Source organism: Phoxinus phoxinus (assembly GCF_949152265.1).
Source record: "Phoxinus phoxinus genome assembly, chromosome: 6".
Classification (NCBI taxonomy): Eukaryota; Metazoa; Chordata; class Actinopteri; order Cypriniformes; family Leuciscidae; genus Phoxinus; species Phoxinus phoxinus.
Window position 1 is genome coordinate 41,755,730 of NC_136881.1, and position 1,535 is coordinate 41,757,264.

Here is a 1,535-nt window from a genome sequence, read left to right on the forward strand (position 1 = left end):
AAGAGAACATTATAATCGTGTGCTTGCATGGATTTTAATGGTGAGGTTTTTGTTCAGGCTCCAAAATTATATCAAAATTTGGATTTCGATTTATCAGCCAATATATCGGCTTTCAAATATAAATAATTATTGGTTATCAGTATCAGCCAAAATGTTCATATCAGTGCATCCCTAAGAAAAAAGTGCAGCATTTTTTATAAAAAAAAAAAAAAAAAAAAAATGTTGGCATATAAATTGACCGATAAAAACAATTCGTGCTATAGACACGCACTTTCATGAGATCGGGCTGGCCATTCAGGAACACTTTACAGGCCAAACTGTTCCGGATAAGAGTGTATTTGTAGCTTTTACGCACCGGCCATCATGCATAAAATATGGAATATGAAAATATGCATTCAGATCACAAGAAACATTCCAATTAGAAGCCAACAAATATTTTGCCTTAGTGGTTCTTTAGAAACCATTTAAAGAATCATCAACAACTCCAAAACCAAACAGCCATAGACATGCAGGACCGCTTCACAAGAGTGTGTTATAGCTTTACGCACCGGTGAGGATGGAGAGTCTCCTCTTGGCGGGGAACGAGCGTTCCCCGGACGCGTCCAGGATGTCTATCTGGTAGGTCTCGCCTCGGATGTGGAAGAGTTTGCGGTGGAAATCTTCCCCGGTCGGCTCGTATCGCTCCTCGAAGCCGTCGCGCAGGAACCGGCGCAGGATCGAGGTCTTCCCGACGCGCGGCGCGCCGAGCACCACAACGCGTCTGCAGTTCTGCGGCTTCGCGGAGCCGTGCGCCTCGTTCGCGAGCGGCTGGAGACGCGCGTGCCCGTGCAAAACCAGCGCGGCCAGTTGGTCAAGAGGAGACTTTCTACAGTCGACTTTCCCCAGACTGGACGCGCGCACCACCCGCGCTTTCTTCTCCTGCTGCTTCAGCTGAGTCGTGGCCAGCTTCAGGATGCCCATTCCCGCTTTGGAGAGCATGCTGACTTTGAACCCGGTCGCGCCGAGTCGTTGCGTCGCGTTTTTGTACGCGAGGAGGACGCTTGGCGAGCTGGTACCGGGCAGAGCGCGAGACTGGTGCTGCTGGATCACCGCGTTCACACTCTGGTGCAGGTCCATGACGGGACACATTGAGGACCGGTGGATTTGTTGTGTGTGCGTGTGTGTTTGATACATCCACGAGCTCTGTGTAAAGTGCCGTGTGTCTGTGCACTCGGCCTCGGACAGCGCGCGGCTTATATACACGCGCGCACGTCATCCGTGTGATTGACAGGTGGGCAGCGCGTGTACCCGCAGGGAACAAAACGTTTAGCGGAACAGTGCACGATGATATAGGCCGACTCTTATAATATGTGCTGCTTACAGCTGCGATAACGAGTGTTTGATGAGGGTTAATTAGGACAGAACAAATTAACATCAATAAAGAAAATAGAAGAAAAAAAACTAATAATCAAATTTATCTCAAGCGAAAATATTGAAGAATTTATGTATTTTATTCAAATAGACTATACATTTATTATTAATGTATTCAATAGCTA

At 47.3% G+C, this 1,535-nt stretch overlaps 1 protein-coding gene across 1 annotated transcript in view; it reads right to left on the bottom strand.

The window, feature by feature from the left end:
* Positions 1-1,221, bottom strand: part of rasd2b (RASD family member 2b) — a 3,351-nt gene extending 2,130 nt beyond the window's left edge. Inside the window, exon 1 of the mRNA XM_079615313.1 lies at positions 549-1,221. Coding sequence (XP_079471439.1) covers positions 549-1,173 — 625 coding nt within the window. The 5' untranslated portion in view covers positions 1,174-1,221. The remainder of the gene's footprint in view (positions 1-548) is intronic.
* Positions 1,222-1,535: the final 314 nt, after the last annotated feature.